At 42.6% G+C, this 18,315-nt stretch overlaps 1 protein-coding gene across 1 annotated transcript; it reads left to right on the top strand.

Moving 5' to 3' along the window:
• Nucleotides 1–1,250: 1,250 nt before the first annotated feature.
• Nucleotides 1,251–17,240, top strand: HUS1 (HUS1 checkpoint homolog (S. pombe)). Its single transcript, XM_004675949.2, has 8 exons — nucleotides 1,251–1,308; nucleotides 2,001–2,128; nucleotides 2,212–2,388; nucleotides 3,831–3,938; nucleotides 4,871–4,945; nucleotides 10,327–10,426; nucleotides 11,583–11,702; nucleotides 14,192–17,240. The coding sequence occupies exons 1-8, from the start codon at nucleotides 1,257–1,259 to the stop codon at nucleotides 14,272–14,274; spliced, it is 843 nt and encodes a 280-aa protein (XP_004676006.1). The 5' UTR covers nucleotides 1,251–1,256; the 3' UTR covers nucleotides 14,275–17,240.
• Nucleotides 17,241–18,315: the final 1,075 nt, after the last annotated feature.

Here is an 18,315-nt window from a genome sequence, read left to right on the forward strand (position 1 = left end):
GGGTGTGAGGATAGATAAAGGATTGATGAAGGATGACAAGCAATGGTTCATGAAGAGACTGTCTATGAAAAAAGGCTCCCTCCCACTATTCTGTGTGCTTATATATTTGGTATTTACAATATAAGAACATTTAAAAAATATCTAAACACATATACATAAAAGATCAAAGGGTTGCATTTTAAGCCAATTTAATTCTAAACATTAGAAAGTGAGGAAACCTCTGGAAAAAAAAATTAACAAAGGGAAATAGCTCCGTGACACAAATATATAACAAAAATGCAATCTGTTTGGTATTGAGAGGCCAACAGAATAGACACAAGTCTGCTTCTATGTAAGTCAGATAAGATTTACATCTATGTGAGAATAAAGTAAACGATAGTCTTAAAGGGGGCTAGTAAAAACAAAATCTTACGGCAATTATCTAATCCAAAATTGCACCCATACTCATTTCATAGCATGATTAATTCTCGATGTAGTAAAAGATTTATGTTAAGTAATGAAACCATAAAAAATAATAAGATAACCTGGGCTAATTCCTGTATGGCATTGGATAGGAAGACCTTTGTAAACAAGCATCAAACTTCAGAAGTCACAAAAGAAAGAAAAATAAATTGACAATTTGTCAGTATTTCTAGTTCTTCTTTTGGCTGTATGTTCTTAGTTCAGGGCTTCTTAAGCCTTTCATGTTTGGACTTTGAGGGCAAAGTATTTGTATTTGGAAGAAAGTTAAGAAATCTATTAGAAAATGAAATAATGCAGCTGTTAGAAATTCTGTAAATCCTATAGGTCTATTATTTTAGTTATATAAAAAAACTCGTTACTTTATCCCCTGTAATAGTTACTGGTCTGCCCATTAAAGTCACTGCAATAGCTTTGCTGAAACATTAACACATGATTAGTCAAACACTGTTTGCAAAGTTCTTTCAAATGGTGAATTCTCAGAACATTTGGAACTTCATCACGAAAAGTAGATGCCACTCTCATCCAGGCGCCTGACCCCGAACGCCAGCACGCCAGTAACCCAGGCCCTGACCTCCTGTTAGGGACTTTGTCCAGAGCCCCACTTCCCAGGGCCACTACTCTGGGGTCCACCTGTCCCGGTCTCCTCAGACAGCCACCTCCCCCAGGGCGGGACTCCAGACGTCGCGGAAACGCTAGCACTGCGGAACCAATCGAAGCGTCCAGCGTTTCCGGCGGGACACTTAAAGAGCGACTCTCGTCAGCGACTGACAGACTCCCCGCTCCCTGATGCCGCCATGAAGTTCCGGGCCAAGATCGTGGACACCGCCTGTCTGAACCACTTCACTCGTGAGTTGGGGCATAGCCTGGCCAGGGCGGTGTGGGGAAGATGGGAGAGGGCGGGCCGGAAGGTGGGCGTGCCCCCGCCGAGGGCCTGCGGGTAGGGACCCGCGGGAAAATGGAGCAGCGCGGGAGCGCGGGGACTGAAGAACTGGCGTGGGATAGAGCCCTGCGTGCGGGGAGGCGCGGGAGCGGAAGGGTTGGGGGTCGGGGGGTGGGGATGGGGGAGAGAGTGCAGGAGAATGGGGCTAGGCGTGCGCAGGGCCGAGGGGGAGGGCTGAGGGACGCTAGAGGATTGGGCTGGGAAAGCTGATGCCAAAGATTGCATCCAAAACTTCATGCCAAGCACGCGCCTTTTTTTTTTTTTTTTTTTAAGAAAAGAAAGCCTGTCTCTGGCCTTATCTGTAGTTATCACCTGTTTGGCTCAGATACCCTCCAGGACGCCTTGGTCCCTCCCCTCCTGCTGTGCCTAGTCCTACCCTGACCATAGTGTCGCAGCTGCACCCTGTAGGCTCCTGTTGATGGCCCTATGTTGATGGCGTGTGACCTCTTCATTAAAATGATTTACAAAGGGATACCATTGTTTATCCGCAGGAAGTAATTTTTCTTTGCAGCTGTATCTTGTTAACTACAAGCTCCACAAGTTTTCAGGATGCAGGCTGCAAGTCTTAGTGATTCCTTACTCCAATCCCCTGCTATAGGTGTCAGTAACATGATAGCCAAGCTTGCCAAAACCTGCACTCTGCGTATCAGTCCTGAGAAACTCAACTTCATGCTCTCGGACAAGGTGGCCAGTGGAGGAGTGAGTATGTGGTGTGAGCTGGAACAGGTGAGAAGAAGCTCCTCAGAGGCAGGAGTTCCCTGAGTGCCATTGGAAAGGGCACAGGTGGACCCCGGATTTTCTTCCCTTAGGAGAACTTCTTCAGCGAATTTCAAATGGAAGGTGTTTCAGAAGAAAATAATGAGATTTATTTAGAGCTGACAGCAGAAAACTTATCTCGAGCCTTGAAAACTGCGCAGAATGCCAGATCCTTGAAAGTCAAGCTGACTAATAAATACTTTCCCTGTCTCACAGTCTCTATAGAACTGGTGAGTAGGAGGGGAAGAATTCTCAAATTCCAAGAGAAATAAACTAGATACAGGCTTAGATTTTTTAACAGTATGTGGAAAGCTAATTTGTTTTTATTAATATATAAAATATAATATCTATGGCATATAATTATTAGTTTTCCTTTGGAGTCAGTTTCTTATATTTACATAGCATTTTGACCATATACTATTTCATTAGGATGCTGCCTTTTCCTAGACAGTCTTTCCATATCTTCATCTCTCCATTTCTTATAGTGGTATTGTCTGTATCTAAATGATATCTCATCTGCTGTAGTACCTTTACATGACCTGTCATTCTAGAGCAAAACATTTGTCTTCCATACTAGCTACTGCCAGTGAACTTAATGCACGTGACTCTCCTCAGAACACACATATACCACAGTCTTTCACTGTTTAAGAAGGAAATCCATATATATGGCCCAAGTATCTTGGAGTCAAGTGGGAAGCTGCCATCTGCTCAGGGGTTCACTGATGTGTCGCTTTCGTTGCCAGCTCCCTGCCTTTGGTGATTCTGGAGCTCCTACTTGAATCTGTTTTCTACTCTGTGAAGCCCTGTCTTCCTTTGAGGCTTAGTGTCAGTGTCTCCACTCCCTCTACCCCTCCTTCTTTGCTGTACTCCTCTATACGTGTTATGTATTTTATTACTCTTGTGTAAGTGTTGATAATGCTCTCTGCTAAAGAAGAATCTTCAATTCATTTTTTTTCCCCACAACTCTGTAATCAGGAGTTCTTGGAGTTAATCAGTTTTTCACATCACAATGTGAGGTTGATGTACTTCTTAGTTACTAAAGGAAGACAAGGAAATCACATGTAGTGATTTCCCAACCCAAATTGCAGGATACTTTGTTTTATGTGTCATACTGCTGTTATCACTTCAGTCATACAGGCTCTATAGAACACGAGTGTCCTGTGCACACAGAGTGGTCTCTTGGCTCCTTCTACACAGGGACTTACTTAGGTCTCACAGCTTTACCCACCTGTTCCTGTGGTGGCTCAGCTTCCCCCTCCTTGCTGCTTATGGCTAGCTGCTGCTCCTTGTCTGTTGTAACCTGAAGCTTGGCCAGAGAGGCCGTTCCTGTTGCCCCGTCTGGGAACCTGACAGACTCACCTGGTTTATTTTAGTTTCTGAAGGGTGTGATATTATATGTATAATATATAGTTCATTGAACTTTGCTGTCATTGCCTGCTTAGTAATTGATTTGTCCACAGAAACATTGGGGGCCTTGTCTTGTTCTCTAGAGTTCCCAACTCTTATCGGCACACCACTAGGTACATCATAAGTACTTTTTGAATGGATTTTGGTGGGTGAATTGAAAACAATCCACTTAGATTTGATTTGATATTTTAGCTTTTTTTTTTTGTCTTTCAGTTTTGTTTTTCATATTGACATTGAAATTTAAAAATTTTTTTTCTCTTGTCAGTTATCTATGTCAAATAGTAGTCGCATTATAACACACGACATCCCTGTAAAGGTTATTCCTAGAAAATTGTGGAAGGACTTACAAGAACCTATAATCCCAGCATCTGAGGTGAGTTGCTCATCATATATTAAATGACATGATTTAAATTTTTAGAGTTTATAGTTTCGTAATATATATGAAAGTTCTATATGCCTGAAAAGAAAGGGATGGTCATTCTTAGGGATATTGAGGGGAAAAGTTTGGAATATTGTCTTCTGTTTACATAAAACATCGTAAATGAGCCAGCACTGCATACAGTAGAAAAACACTCTTTACAGCTAGGGGGAAAAATGTCTTAGGAATAGCACCTAAGTAAAACTAAACAAAATTGATATATTTTGGGGGCCCATCATATCTCTTGGAAGTCATGCCTTGGGCCCCACTTTGGGTTTCTCAGAATTTAATTTTTTCCTCATCCTGTCAGAAGCAGTATCTATACTATTTATGTGTGGTAGCAAACAGGAGACGGCCCTAGTCTTGCTGACAGGAATCTCAGAGCCATTAAAATCACTTTGGTGCCACAGGGTCCTTAGCCTTTTGTTCACCATTTATTGAAGAAGAAATTATAGAAATAACCCTGTTCCTGGAAGACAGCTGCACCGATTGGGAAAAGCTGCATCACTTCCATCACTATTGGCAACCCAGTCTGAGTATTGGTGCAGAAGCTTGCTGGCCATATTTTTTCTCAAGTCCCCTGAGCTGGGTGTGAGCATCTCTGGAGGATAGCCTGTGGGGCGAGAGGCTTGGTCCCCCTGGACTCATATGGGGAATCTCAATCCTGGAGCCAGAAGAATGCCCACAGGGACCTGGTGACCAGGGTAACCAGGGTAGGTTCAGTGATTGTTTTTCTTTTCATATTTTAAAATGAACTTTATTCACGCAATTGTAAAACACAGAATTCTAGCCTTAAGTATATACATATCAAAGTAGACACTGAGCAACTGTTAGTAGTTGGCTATATTATTTTTAATACTTCTGACTTTTTCTGATTGGTTTTCTAGGTTAGTATTTATTTACCAAGCTTGAAAATTATGAAAAGTGTTGTGGAAAAAATGAAAAACATCAGCAATCGCCTTGTAAGTAATTTATGACTTCCTTCGGAAAGAACTCTGCTGTATGTGCTTTAGACTGTGTATCCCAGCAGGAAGTGGGCTTGGGGGGGAGGGGGTGGCGCCCTCATGTTCCCAGGTGGTGTCCAGAATAGACAGACCCCTCTTTAAGGGAGGAGCTTAGCACAGTGTTGAGCATTTGCAGCTTTACTCAGGCCCTTGGCGCCTTTTTATTGCTCTTCACTCTCCTTCATTGTGGAGTGTCCTAACCCCTTGTATTTCTAATTGTGGTACATTACACATATGTTAGGCAGTTCTGGCATTCTTTCCTTATTTAGACAGACATTATGTATTTTACCTGTTAATACGTATGTTGTTAGTGAGTCACAGCAGTGATTTTGGAATGTCTTTATATAGCAACTTATATCAGGTATCCTCAGTTTATACCTGTCTTGCCTTAAAACAGCTCTTATGCCACAAAGAAGGATAGTTTAGTTTTGAGTTTATTTTTATGTTGGTCTATTGCTCATGTGTTGAAATGCCATAGCATGTATGGGAAAATTGTGGTTAATTCTTGTTCACAGCTGGGATTATCCTGAATTTTTCCTCACTCAGACCCTCTTCCCCACTACCACCAAAAAAAAAAAAAAAAAAAAATCACATATGATAATATTTAAAAACCATGGTTCATACCTGAAGGAGCCTAAACAATTATTCTGTACCATCAGCCAGGCCTCATCTCTTGTCCCTTGGACACACCTTCTCTTCAGAACCTCTAGACTCTTCATCCTTCCTCATAATGCCAGTTTTCCAGGTCTGTCACTGCCATTTCACACTTATTTCTTGTCTCCCATCTTTCCCCAGAAAACACTTAGCCATTATCACAGTCATCCTAGCTCCTAGGCCTTCTCTCATTGTCCTTACTGTGAGACACTCTGCTATTGAGCTGTTCTGTTCAGTACTACTGATAAATTGCCTGTGGGAGTCTTGGAACCCATGCAGAACTGCTGGCCTCTTGAAAATGGAAACCATCTTGCTGTCATTGCATCTAGCCACTGGCTATAGGAGTGCCCCTCATGGGCAGTTAGAACATGTTGGGTGGACCTGGATGAAATTTAGCTTCAGGACATCTTTAGAATTGCAAAAGATTTCTAAGTCTAGAAAGGGTGTATGAGCCATTTTAACTCTACAGTTGTAATTCTTTCACTATATAATCTTCATAGATTTCATTTTCATCATAGCCAAATTCTTTCAAAGCTGTGCTTTCTGAGACTGTGTTCTTCCATAGCTGCTGGCTGTTGATCAAGTTGTCAACCTGTAAACTTCCTCCAGGGATATCTGGGTACCTCCAGAGAGGTTCAGAGGAGCCCAACAGAGAAAAGGAGGCAATTAACCCAAGTATCCACTTGTTTGTTCTTTCTGTCCAATGGAAATGAGTCAGCAAAGTAGCTGAGATTAAAATCACCAGAGGTATTTTTCTCTGATTTAGAATGTTTGAAAGACATTTTAACTGTGGTGTAACCTCTGCAATCTGGAACATTAAATGGGAAATTAGCAAGTGTACATAAGCCAGATTAGCCAAGTACATAATAAGATCTACTTGGGTGACCAGAATTCTGTTTGTGAAGGTTACATGATATAGACTTAGTAATTCAGCACATTGAAAATACCTACTCTCATTGGAGACGCTGAGCTGTCTTTCTTGAGCTCTTGGGCCTTTCCTTCTGCCTTTAATGGGCAATGGGGTCAGGGGGAGGGTTTTGCACATGACTCACACAGCAGCAGAAAAATCAACATGGGCCACTAGCAATCTCCATTGTGTCGTGAGATAGTGCTTCATAGACTAATGCGGTGGGGTCTTGTGACAGTGCAGGTTTTCCTTTGGGAGCTGGGCTGGAGCTGAGACGCCAATTCTGAAAAGCTATAGGGACACTGGTGCTGCCTATCTTGGACACATCAGATAGCCATGCTTTGTGATAAGAGCTGTGCTGTTTTGTACTTTAAATATTTTCTCAGAAATGTGGACTCATAGCTACACAGCCCAACTTAGTGATTGAAACAGGGAAATCTGGTTTAATGGATGAGAAATATCATGATGTTGTGGCAAAAGTGAGTCCTCAGAGCCACACAGACCCTGGCCACTCCCCTTGTTGCTCAATTTCATAAGCCCAGTGCTGAGTGGAGGTTGCGGTTGGGGGTTAGGGGGTGACGTTATTACTTTTTGGCTGTTGAGAGATAATCTATGTTAAGGGCACGTGGGGTCAACTCACCATTCTATAAATGGTTGGTATATAATGAAACATGGGAAGATGTACAGTTTTATCCAGATTATTAAGAAATAGTGTGTTGATGAAGGTAGCAGTACGGGTATCAGTCACACCAGACTTGAGGCTGATGTTCAGAGAAAGAATTGGTCATTTGTTTAGCTCCTACAGAGAGATTGCTCCCGTACCACTGTCTGCAGCTAGGTGTGCTCAGCAGAGAAGGGCTGAGGGGGCTGACCTTTGAATACTCACATTTTAGGAATTTAAAGAAAGCCTCAGGGAGTGATTAAGCCTGAAGTTAGTATAAGACCACTGTGAGCTGCTTTCTTGAATATGTCTTTTTATCAAACCATTGTTTTTCAAAAACAGTGAAAATGTACCCCTCAGATATTGCTTATTTGAGCTTTATAGAGCCCGGGGGGAGGGGGGGATGGCTCAGAATGGTCACAGGGATTGTTGACATATTTTATTTCAGTCTTGTTTCTGGATTATAGGAGAGTGGACTAAGAAATATAGCATTATATTTCTGAATAGTAGAAGATTGGTTGATAATACTCAATGCAGAGAGAAACTACTCGATTCTGTGGTATGTAAGTTTGGGGGCTATTTGCCTACTTAAAGTCAAGAACTTCAGAGATCAGAGCTCAACTGAATTAATAAAACTTTTGCTTTTGTTGTAAAACTCTGAGAAATAGTTCACCAATTTTGAGAACCAGGAGACTAGCAAATTCTAAATTGTATTCACTAGGTGTAGGCAGACTGCCTCAGCAGGGGTCCCCACTACTCTCACCTTGGGATCACTGCACCTCCCAAGGTACCTGCACTCTGAGACTGCTGTCTTATGTTGCCAATTGCTAGGTAGCAGTCTTGGTGAATATTAGTTGAGCAAATGTGACTTGCAAACTGCTTTCCAAAGACCTGCCAGGCTTTTAGAATATGGGTAGATGACAGTGTCGGAAAGACAATGTGGCTTGGGCAGGTTAGGGAAATCGTAAGCCCTGTGGTCGCATATGTGTCTCCCTGTGGACTTCATTTCTAGATTCTCTCCAGTTAAAAGAACTCAGGGGTTGAGGTGGTGGAGGACTGAATGAAAAGAAAGGACGCTTTTGTGATCTGTGGAGAAGACAAAGACACAGGGAGAGTGGCAGGGATAGGAGAGCAGGTAGAAATTTGGGGACTGTGGGAGGTGTCAGTCATCTGACCCAGCTGTGTAGACAGTGCTGGAGCCATGTGGCATCACAGCCTGAGAAATCATGGATTCTTGACAATGTCTCCAACCCTTTGGAATTTAGAAAGCACGTTTTCCAACATCTGAGCTTATTATTTTTTTAAGATTTATTTATTTATTCATATAAAACTGGAATATAGGCCAGAGGCGCAGTGAGAGGATTCACCAGAGACAGAGTGGGGAGCAGAACAGACAGCATGACGACTACAGTGCTGTACTTCTGCCTACCATGTGGATCATCTCTGGGGCCAGCATTGAACTTGCACTGAAACAGCTGCTGCTCACATGCAGGACTATGCTTTAACCCTGTTGCGCCTCCAGGGAGGGTCCTGAGTTTATTTTTTAAACTTTCGTTGTTTTTAAATTCTAAAGGTTTTATGTTTCTGATTGTTAACTTTGTAGTTATGACATGGTTTGGCCCACTCATAAAAATGGGCCAGTCAACAAGCATATTAATTTTCTTCATATTTTTCTCTTTCTCATTTTATAATAGTCACATTCTGTCTCTTTTGTCAGCATAAGATAACTCTAGGCTATTCTGTTCCTGTAATCCCACATTTAGTTTTGACTTTCACACTTGCCTGCTACAACTCATCCTCTTAAAGGTCAATCAGTCAGCAGGTGTTTACAGGAATATTTTATTAGTTTTCAAGAAAGTGTTTGCAATGTGGCTTTGGCCTGTGCTTCTCTTATGCCCATTACCTTCTGGTATGGAATGTTACCCCAGGGGACTTTTCTCTTCTTTTTGAAATCCAGTTTGGACATTGCAGTCAGAAAGGTGTGGACTGTGGCCTCCCTACATTTAGGTCCACATCTCCTTGCCTGGCCAGTTTTGGAATGCTGGTTGCTAGCTCGTCTTTATTTCCAGTGTTTTGGTTTTCTGGAACTCTAGTAAACTTGAATTTTTCTCACTATCCTATAAGCTACTCTCTCATAGCTTTCTATTCTTTCTGGCCCTTTTTATTTCTGCTTCTATTTGGTAATTTTTGTTTTTAACTTTTTGGTCATTTTCTTTTCTAGTATTCTTTGTTCTTGCCTTTCTTCTAGTCTAGTTTCCTATCTGAGTTTGTCCTTATATTTTTAATTATTGTCTGGGCTTGCTAGTGCTCTTTTTATATTTGTATACTATCTTTTTATCTCATTTCTGAGCTTCCCTAACTCTGATTCATGCTGTTTTTTTAGAGCTGCTATTGTTCTTAATTTCCCCTAATTCATTTTGAGGTAAGTTACACTTGGCATCTACTTTATGCAATGCCTTCACACATCTGAGTATACTATGTAGTTAATGGTATTTCTCTTATCCTTTTTTCCCTGGAATATCTTGGTTTGAAATTTGACCAGAATCCTGTTGCTGCAGATGGTTTTCTGTGTCTTTTGGGAGTATCTTTTGGGTGTGGGAGCGAACCAAGATAGTTTTCTACCTTCATAACTCCAGGTTCTCAGTTCCCATGTAATCACAAAATATTAGCACATTAAAGCAGCGTCACCTGTAGCTACCTCTCCTACCTTCCTGGGACCTTTCCTCTGCCCTCTCATAAACCCTATCACTCATCCTATTCTATTAGAACTTTTGCATGTCCCACCTTCCCAGTGCAGGCTCTCTCCTGTGAGGAGCTGCTATTGGCTCCTCCAAATCCCACCCCTTTGCCCCAGCCTCCCAGTGGAGCACCCCTCCCCCACTCCACAGTTCTACCTGAGCTTTTCACTATGAGGGCTACTTCTCCTTGGGTATTAATAGAATTTCTGAGCTCCTGGTTCTCTGGCCTTGTTTCTCTCTACTGCCTACACCACATGGGTCTTGGTGCTACCAGTGTTCTGGGGTTTGTGGAGCCTCTTGTCGCCCTGTTTTGTGGAAGCTGATTTCCATAGGTTTTTTCTTTTCTTTTTTAAGACTATATAAAATACTCAATTTGCAGATTATTGAAGCAAACCTAAATGGAGAATTGAACTTGAAAATAGAAACTGAACTAGTGTGTGTTTCAACTCATTTTAAAGATCTTGGAAATCCTCCACTGGGTAAGTTCTTCAGTGTATAGTAGTTTGCTGTTGATGAATTGTTCCAAATGACAGCCTTACTGAGTCTCAAATAAGAAAAAGGTTGAAATTCAGTAGCTTATTTTTCTTACTTGGGTAGAGGACAAATCACCAAGGCTGATAGTCTACCACTGCCAGGCAGTGGGGAGGGGGCCTGCATGGGCACAAAGCGACACACTCTTTCCTCCTCTAGAAAACCTGTGCTCAAGCTAAACAATCTCCTGGAACTCATCCAGTTCTTACATGATTTTTTCTGCTTCTAAAGATTTCAGTTTCTCACCTGAAATGGAATCAGAAAGGTGGATAATATTTCTTATTTTCTCCTAACTTAATTTCTTTAATACTTAAGAAATTCTATTAGCAAATTCATAACTTCTCACTCATGTTCTTTCATACAGGGTGATAAGGGACTAGGGAATCAATGAGCAGTGAGAGCTGAGGTAACTGACTGGATGTGTTCAGAGGGGATTAGAACCCTGTACAACATAGTCAGGGTCTGGGGGTTGGGATACGGGGATACTCATCCAGAATCCAGGCAAGGAACCAGGGATAGTTGTTCCCTAACCACACTCTTGTGTTCTGAAGCAAGCATACAACTGTTTATATATATATATATATATTTTTTTTTTTTCCTATAGGCATATTATATAGCACTACAAGGGATTATTGTAGTGAAGAGCATACTGCTGCAGCAAAATGAAATCTGCATGATGAGACTTTAGTATTAGTTGAATGAAATAAAATATTTTGGTGGTTCATTTTATTTTGATAAGTAGTAAAGAGTATTTTACACTTCACCAGAAGCTGAAAGGATGCTTTCTTTATTATTCTACTTTAGAATGAGAAGCTTTGAGCTAGCTCTGTATATTTTAGCTTTCAAACATTTAAGAGTGCTAATAGATCTAGTTCACTTTGTCTTAAAAGGGGAGATAGGTAATATATCAGGTCCCTGGAAATTAATGTAGTATTTTACGGTGACAGGACTTAATTTTAAGCTTATATAATGAGTGATGATTTCTCCAGGATGCTAAAATCAGTAGTAAAGTAAATCATTTACTTAAGTAAATGGTCATTGTGCTATCTCTGTTTCCTGTTACATCCAAAACCGGCATATTTTAAAATGTTCATGTCATTTTAGCCTCTGAAAATGCTTCTCAAGATAGGAACCCAGAACAGATGGCTGAAGTACACATAGACATTAGGAAGCTTATGCAATTTCTGGCTGGACAACAAGTAAATCCTACAAAGGCCATATGCAGTAAGTGCATTTGATTTGTTTTCAAATTTAAAATATTTTAATCAATTCTAGTCTCATAATCATATGCAATCTCAGAGCTGTAATGGTAAACCCAGTCATGAGGACTTAAGTTTTCTAGGGCAAGGAGACATTTAGCATTTGGCATTTTTGGCTTCTGGGCTCTCTGGCTTGGCAGATGGGTTTGAATTGTCTGCCAAAGAGAAGCTGTCTGGAGGATTGGTGCTGAGTACCCACGTTTTGTTATGTTTATCTCCCCTCGTGCTCTCTCCAGGTCCCCAACCCAGCCTGTCTTGTTTCTTAAGTCACATATATTGGCCTCTCTGCTTCCTGCTGAACCCCAGTTGTTGAATATAGTCTTTTGGTTCCAGCTAAATCCATCTTCATCAAACACTTTAGCACACTTCATTCATTGGCCACACATGAGAAAATTCTTGTCAATCAAGATCCTCCTGTATCTTTGCCACTAAGATTACAGCATCTAAAATGACCCTGTGACTTTGCTTAGAAGGGACCCCTCTGAGGTAGTAACTCCTGGTTGAGCAGTGAGGCACAGCAGGACAGCTGAGAAGTACAGTACAGGAATATGCCTAATAATCAGTCAGCATTCAGTAGAGAAGGACAAGAAAATTCTAGGTGGCTATGTCAAGGACCAATCCTTTAGAATGACAGTTAAGAAGGAAAGCAGGAGAAACCAGAAAGGAGAAACCCCAGGAAGGCAGCTTATGTGTTAGCATGATGATAGGCAGATAGTGCAGAGATGGGGCCAGGATTACGAAGGAGAAGTGTTAACCAGGTCAGGGTGGAAGTAAGAGACAAGTGTCCTGCTGCATCCTGGGAAAATTTGACATCAACTCTGGCATGGATGTCTATAGAACCGAGAGTGGCAGAGGTGTGGTTGAGTGCAGGTCCTTAGAGGTTTAAGACCACACTTCTCAAAAGTCCATCGTACTTATTAGGCCTCAGGGATCACCTGAAGGCCAATGACTATTCATAGCTCTGGGCTGGCTCTTGAATCTCTGGTGGGCGATTCCCACTGCCCCTGTTGAGTACCTGAGCTAACCCTCCTGTGTGCCTATTGGAAGTATGGCAAGTGGGGATTGTACAAACCCAGGATGCTCTGCTCACTTACGCCTTATGCTCAAAAGACAGTGGAGTGTTTTCATGGACTAGGTTTGTGCCCAAAGGGTGACCAATGTACTCAAATGCAACAGAACTAGCAAATTGTGACATAATAGAAGTTGAATTCCTCCTACCTCCTTTTTACTCCCCCTAAACCTCCTAGTCTACCTCTGGTTTCTGGCTGTGGGTGGCATGTGCCAAGTGTGGCTCTGTGTCAGGCCCTAGGTGTACTCCCGACCCTCATTCTCCACCAACCACGTCTGTGCTGGCCCATACCCCTCCACACCCCTTCTGCTTCTCTCGACCCTTATTCCGCTTGCCGCTCACCAGTGACTGTTCTCTGCACCTGGGGCTTGCTGTCCTGGTCCACTCTTTGTTTCTTTTCCGTCTTCTGGAGGCTAACCCCATAATGCTTCTACCACTGCAGACCATTATGTCTCTCTTTTTATTATTTCCCCTCCTGACTCCCCTTGGTGCTTCAGTTCTGGAGTCAGCTCTCAAATAGTAGTTTTTCAGCTTGCCTTACTGTCTATGTCTAGTTATTTTATGTTCCACATATTAGTGACAACATACAATATTTATCTAGTCCTTCTAACTTATTTCTACTTAGCATTGTCCTTTCAAGTGCCATCCGTGTTAGGCAAATGGCATGAGTTTTGTTCCTCCTTGGCCCTAGCCCCAGCCGGCCTCAGCCACATTTTCTTCTGAGCCTTCAGGTACAATGTGTCGCCCTTCGCCTCCCTTGCAGCTCCTGTCCTCCCAACTTGCGTGCTCGTGGACCCTGGCTACTTCTTGAGAGACTCTGTTGTCACTCTTCCCTCACCCCTTGCTCTCTGAAGAACTGAGTGGCTTCCCACTTCCATTTCTTTTTGGCCTTGTGCTGCTGCCCTGAAGTGCACCCTGAGCCACACACAGTGGCTGACCGAGGTCCTTGACAGGGTTGGCAGCATTTCCGAAATCACCAGGCAGGCCTACTGCAGTACTCCCTCTCATACTGCTGGTATGTGACCTGCCTGTCACAGGGGAAGGGAAAGCATGACACGACTTTCCTCAGCACACTGAGGTTGCTTACTGACCGGAAGCTGTTTTTCCCTGGTGGTGGTGATTTGGGTAAATGTTGCCAGGAAGTCTGCCTTGTGGATTTTCATCACAAGCCTTGGAAGCTTCCCTGCCCCCTTCTCTTTCCACTGTCTATGAGTGAACTGGCCAAAACCAGGCCCTTCCTTCAGCATCTCTGGCTGTGGAAAGCAGAGAGTTCACTTGCTGCCTCTGGAGGACCCAAACCCAAGGCAGAGATTAGAACTCTATTAGGGATGACAGTGAGTGTGCTAAAATGGCCTTGATAGTAACGAATTTTCTTCTCTCCCCAGATATTGTAAATAAGAAGATGGTCCACTTTGATCTGCTCCATGAAGATGTGTCCCTGCAGTATTTCATCCCGGCCTTGTCATAGTGCCACCTACCAGAAGTGGTACTTCAGGTGCCTTTGTGATGACCAGAGAGATTGTGAGGGCAGCATGTTCTAGGTCATATTTCTGAGTTCTCACAGCAGCACAAACCCTATACATTTTACTTTCTCCTCTGTGATATTTTAACTAAAAATTTAATTAATGAAACAGTTGGAGAAACCTACCACTTTCTGTTATTTCTTTGACTGTTTTGTCTGTCTGTTTCGTTTTCTAAACATGATAAAAAAAAAAAAAACTAATTTATCCAGGCTTTAATTAGCACTTTCCTATATTTAGAATTGGTATAGCATTCAAATTTGCAAAGATGTTGTCCGTTGAGAATGGCACTTCTCCCCCCCATGCTGCTGTCTCCAACTCAGAAGTCCTCCCTGCAGGAGCAGACCTGGAGCACTCACGTTCCCTGGGTTCACCTCTCCTCCTGCCTCCTTGGCTGCTCAGAACATCATAGGGTGTCTTCTGCGCCTGCAGGGCACGGAGCTTTGTGTGACACAGGACACTGCTGCGAGCGCCAACAGGTGGCCTGGCTGTCAGATTGCCGCTCCTCCAGCATCTCCCTCAGCTGTGGCTCCCAGATTACTCCTTATCTTTATACTGCGGTCCATGTGGATTTGTCACTCTGGAAGACAGTTTGGTGCTTGGAGGAGGAGCTTCAGTGTGTGCTTCATGCAGAGCCCTGCTTCTGCCTATGTCACAGCAGGTGCTGCTCCTTGGGGGTCTGCTTGCTCCCCCGAGGCGTTCTGCCCTGTCTCCTATGATTACATCTCCCTCACCCTCCGGAGAGGCCCAGAAACAGCTCCAGATTACACGGCGAAGTTGAGTGAGGCAGTTTGCTTAGGATGAGAGAAAGAAATGAGAAGTCAGCATGATTGAGATGTTCTTTTATGACTTTCTCCCATTACTTGGTAAAGCCAGTGCATTTGAGTCTGAAGGTGTTAACTGATAATTGAAATATTTGTTAAACCAACAAAACTATAATATTTTGTTAAGCCAACTTTAAAACAAGGCATCATTTTCAATTTGAAACCTCTCCCCCCATTTAGCTTATAGCAAAGCCAATTCCAGTTGTGGTGTTAAAAATCACGGTGCTCATTGATATGATACCTGAAGATAGTTTTGCAAAACTTAAACTGCTATTAAAGAAACTGTGTTAATATGATTTAACAATGTGGAAAATGGGTTACTTTTGAATATTCAAATGATGAACGTTAATGTATAATCGATACAGTCTTTTGGTATAAGTTAGGAGGAAAGCTATGTTTTTCTTATTGTTGCACACGTTAGTGTGCCTATTGTGGCCTCCTTTGGTTGGTGTCTGGTGTTTCCGGCAGCCCTGTAAGACCCTGGGCAGAGAGTGTCGGAGTCAGACTCAGCAGCGCAGACATCGTGAGGTGAGCAGTGCTGCTTTCTACTCGGCAGTGAGGGCGCCAACTGCCCTGGAGTTCTGACTTCTGGTTTTTCATCACCCTTCCCCTCCCACTTCCTTGCTGACTGACCCGAGGAACCAGTCATACTTAAAATAAAATAGGCATTTTATCAGTCATTTTACAGATCTGGAAAAAGTATTTTAGTTTTAAGTCTGTAGTGAAGTAAGTTTCTGTATGGCTTTATGTGATTTCCCACATCTCTGAATAGTATTTAATACCTGATTTTAATGAACTTACGATGGCTTAGTATTTTTTTCTCTGTAGCTGTGGGGAACAGTCCTTCACAGGGAGTCAGGAAGCCACATCTGTTTCTTAACCTTGCTGCTCAGCTTCCCTAGGGAGGGAGAGGCCTCTCAGAGCCTCGAGGGGATGGCTGTTCCCCCGTGCTTTTTGGAGGTCAGGATTGTGGGGTGCAGTGCTGCTTTATTCAACAACCTACCAGGACAACTTGTTAAGTCAGAAAAAGCAATTAGTCTATTTAGAGGAATCGGTATAATTTGCAAAATCAACCTGTTTCAAGACTAACATATTTCAAAGTGTTGAGGTCTTAAAATAGCTTTCTGGAATTTAAAGTCACAGTTTTTGCTGTCTGTGGTCATGTGAGACTTGGCTGTATGTGGACGACAGTCCTGGGTACTCACACCCATGCCTAGTTTCTTTTGGGAACCATTTCTGGAGTTTGGGGCCATCCTTTGCTGGGTGCCTAGTCTCACAGAGTAGGACAAATTTCCAGGTGCCTTGTCACCCTAGCTGAAGGGAGCTGCTTACCTACCACAGTGCCCAGGTCTGGCAAGGGCCCTCCTGCTGGGACATGGACTTGAATATGGACCAAGTTAGGACATGGACCTAATTTTAACTCCAGGCTGGTACTGCAGTGGAGGTGTTTACTGGCATTCTTGTGCTTAGGATTGATGCCAAGTACAAAGAGCATTGATTTAGAGATGCAGGTCAGTCCTTTCATGTGGATTTAATGTTTAATGGGGCTAAAAGGAAAGTGAGCATCTGTGTGTTTTTATAGCTTCTCAGTGAAGTCATTGAACCAGGAGGCATAGGAATAATCTGTTACAAGATGACTAGGTGTATATTTTCATTCCCAGGCACTGTTGGTGGGAGTGTTTAGTTTGCTGTTAGATATGGGAAGTCCCAGAAAAGCTGTGACCCGATGGATACTTTTGCTTGTAGGAATTTGCACAAAGATGATCAAAGAAGTCCTAGTACTTTGCACTGAAAAAAAAAAAAACCATGAAGTATCCTAAAACTTAATAATGGTATCATAAAAACCAGTGAATTGGCTAAATAATCTATAACCCGACCCAATATTTCATGCTTTGTACACAATGTTACAAAAAAAAAATGTACCACTCTGGTCAAATGTTTATGAGTTAAACTTAAAAAGCAAATTAGACCTGTGTGCCATCTGATCTCAGTTTGGAGAGTAGTAGTGTATGTATGACAGAAGAGAATCCAGGAAAATACCAACATTTATACCTGGTTATTTTTGGATGTTTTGTTTCAACCTTTGTATACTTAAGTCTCTTAAAACTTTTATAATTAACTTTGTAACAAAAAATAAATTATTTTTAAAGGACTGAGTAATGCTTATTATTTAAATGCAGAACATAACCAACTTGTACTGATGGTTCCTGAATATTGGACTTTAGACTTTTCACCCATGTCCTTACTTTCAACAGGTAGAACACTCTATCACATGAAATTAGAGAATGTTCACAATACTGAATGATAACACTGCATGATGGAGTCATTTCCTATCCTAAGTCCAGCCTGAATACAACCTATTCTTTCTGTGGAACTGGCCTTTACGGTGAGGAGAGAAGACCAGACGTGAGGGGGGCTGAGGAGGCTCTGGAAGCGACAAACCTGGCTGTTTGCTCGCTGCTAACCAGTTAAGGGCAGCGCAGTCTTTGACACTTACCTAGACTGAAGTACAGTTACTGTAATGATGAATGAGTCTCTACCTAGCTCCCTAGTGAGTGGACTGCTATCCAGTGACTGCTAATAGCCCTGGGCCCTCCTGCTTAGCACTTTCCCTCATGTGTCAGGGCAGCACTGTGAGTTTAAAGATTTCAACTCTGAGGAAGCCCCCAATTTCCTTAGTTAAGTTCTGGTTTTCTGAGTGGGGCCTCTTCCTTCACAGAAAACTAACCCAACAGTGATTTCGCCTGGACTTGCCTTTTCCTTGGGTCTTCCCTGTTTGAGTAAATCCTGTGAAGGGGCTAGGATGTGTGACCCTCCCTCTTGACTCCTACCCTCCTAGGCAGACCCCTTGGTGAACCTTCCAAAGCAGCCCTTCATGGGGATTGCCAGTTTCTGAGCAGGCCTTCTTGCCAAATCATAATCTAATGCTCACTGTGATTTTTGACTGCTCCCTTAATGGACCTCCCTTCATGCTGGACCCACCCACCTGAAACAGCAGCAAACTGGTGGTGATGGTAACTCAGCATTGTAGCGGAGCTTCTGAGGGCCTGTGCTGGGGACTGGATTGGTCTTGAGTCTGTCTTTGCACAGCAAACAGGGTGTGACAAATCTCATGATCCAGATTGAGGTAAAGGTGATTTTACATAATATTTCATAATGTCAGTT

This window comes from Condylura cristata, unplaced genomic scaffold, assembly GCF_000260355.1.
Source record: "Condylura cristata isolate star-nosed mole 26May11 unplaced genomic scaffold, ConCri1.0 scaffold00004, whole genome shotgun sequence".
In the NCBI taxonomy this organism is placed as follows: Eukaryota; Metazoa; Chordata; class Mammalia; order Eulipotyphla; family Talpidae; genus Condylura; species Condylura cristata.

Bases quoted from the DNA above. Each gene is read 5' to 3' on its own strand.
- HUS1 (XM_004675949.2), top strand. From the start codon at position 1,257: ATGAAGTTCCGGGCCAAGATCGTGGACACCGCCTGTCTGAACCACTTC. The intron at 1,309-2,000 runs GTGAGTTGGGGC...CCCCTGCTATAG, and splicing joins CTGTCTGAACCACTTCACTC to GTGTCAGTAACATGATAGCC. The intron at 2,129-2,211 runs GTGAGAAGAAGC...TTCTTCCCTTAG, and splicing joins TGTGGTGTGAGCTGGAACAG to GAGAACTTCTTCAGCGAATT.